The sequence below is a fragment of the Eimeria tenella genome, genomic scaffold (genome assembly GCF_000499545.2).
Source record: "Eimeria tenella Houghton genomic scaffold, Eth_scaff3594, whole genome shotgun sequence".
NCBI classification, from domain to species: Eukaryota; Apicomplexa; class Conoidasida; order Eucoccidiorida; family Eimeriidae; genus Eimeria; species Eimeria tenella.
Genome location: NW_013544537.1, coordinates 1 through 1787, shown reverse-complemented (window position 1 = coordinate 1787; position 1787 = coordinate 1). Strand labels below are relative to the sequence as shown.

Sequence of the window (1787 nt, the reverse complement as noted above, 5' to 3'; positions counted from 1 at the left end):
GCAGCGAAGTCCCCAGATTTGCAGCAGCAGCAGCAGCAGCGGCGGCAGCAGGGAAGTCCCCGGAGGTGGACTCAGGGGCTTGCGCGCTAAGTAGGAGGCAACGGGACCGCTTTTTAGGGTTTAGGGTTTAGAAGGGTTTAGAAGGACTTAAAAAGGGTTTGGAAAAGGGTTTAGGTTTTAGAAGGGTTTACGGCGAAGTGTTTATCGGGGTTTATGGCTCTCTGCTTTGGCCTTAGCAAAAGCTTCAGAAAAAGCCCTCGAAGAATTGAGCGTTTAGAGGCTTCGAGGGTTTAGGGTTTAGGGATTTCGAGGGTTTAGGGTTTAGGGCTTTGGAGGGCTAAGGGTTTAGAAAATCGGGACTTCGCGAAATCAGGGTTTAGCGCATCGGGCGTTCGAGGGTTTAGGGCCTAGCGCACCGGGCACTCGAGGGTTTAGGGTTTAGCGGATCGCGCGTTCGAGGGTTTAGGGTTTAGCGGATCGCGTGTTCGAGGGTTTAGGGTTTAGCGGGTCGTGGGTTGAGGGTTTAGCGCGTGAAAACTGGCCCGCGGCGAAAGCCGCGGGGAAACGCTGGGGCTTCGGGGCGCGCGGGCGCGGCCCAGGGTTTAGGGCTTAGGGTTTAGGGTTTAGGGCCTAGGGTTTAGGGTTTAGGGTTTGGCGGACGAGGGTTTTCTGCTGCTGCTGCTGCCACTCGCGCTCGACCTGCCAGCCCTCCTTGTAGTCCGTCCGGTCGTGCAGAAACTTGCAACAATCTCCAAAACCACAAAACCCTGTTTCTTTAAAGTCTTTGCAAAGTTCGGGTTTATAGTCCACAAAGAGGGTCAAGCGGACATGGGGGGCCCCCCGGGGGGCCCCCAGGAGGGCCCCCCGCGAGGGTTTGGCGTAGAGCCGGTGGGCGCCCTGCCCGCGGTAAACCCCCGGCTCCAGCAAACCCTTTTTTAGGGTTTCGCTTATCGCCAGCCGCCGCTCCCACAGCGCCCGCTTGTCTTCCCCCCGCCCCGCGTCCACCTCCAGCGTCGCCGTCGCCCGGTTGTCGTCGTCCAAACCCTGGCGCAAACCCTAAACCCTAAACCCTAAACCCTAAACCCTAAACCCTAAACCCTCGCGCCGCCGCCGCAGCCCCCCCGGGCCCCGCGCTGCGCCTCGCCCGCCCACGCGCTAACCCCAAACCCCCAACACGCGACTCGAGAATTTCACCCTCAACCCTTCCAAACCCTAAACCCTTCCAAACCCTAAACCCTTCCAAACCCTAAACCCTAAACCCTTCTAAGCCCCTGGCCGTACCAAGTCGGGGTTGCTTTGCTGCGCGAGAGCGTCCGTCGCCTTTTGCTGCTCGCCCTTTTCTCCCTTCGTCTGGACGCAGCACAATTCCGCAAACCCTAAAAAAGGGTTTACGGGCCAGCGCGTACGCCAGGCCGTCCGGAGCGCTGCCGAGGGTTTAGGGTTTGCACTCAGCGCCACTCAAGCCTAGGGTTTGGGGTTTCGTCCAAACCAAAAACACCCTTCAGATTAGGGTTTAGTGCCGGTCTCGCGGCTCACCATCTAAACCGCGGTTTAGGGCTTAAACTAGGGTTTAGGGTTTAGGGTTTAGATCACCTTCCCAACTAAGAAATGCTTGCAAAGCAGCTTCCGAGGGTTTCGAGGCTTAACTATCTTTGCATGTTCTTCATCACTTCCATCAGACCCACAAGTACCCTGGGGGGGCCCCTCGGGGGGCCCCCCGGGGGGCCCCCCTGGGGGCCCCCCGGGGGGGCCCCCCGCGGGGCCCCCTAGGGGCTCCTCTTGAGGGG

General features: G+C 59.4%; 1 protein-coding gene across 1 annotated transcript; it reads right to left on the bottom strand.

The window, feature by feature from the left end:
* Positions 1-630: 630 nt before the first annotated feature.
* On the bottom strand, positions 631-1676 carry ETH_00032440 (zinc finger (CCCH type) protein, putative; the record flags this gene model as incomplete). Its single annotated transcript, XM_013379584.1, has 3 exons — positions 631-1044; positions 1282-1350; positions 1671-1676. The coding sequence occupies 3 exons, from the start codon at positions 1674-1676 to the stop codon at positions 631-633; spliced, it is 489 nt and encodes a 162-aa protein (XP_013235038.1).
* Positions 1677-1787: the final 111 nt, after the last annotated feature.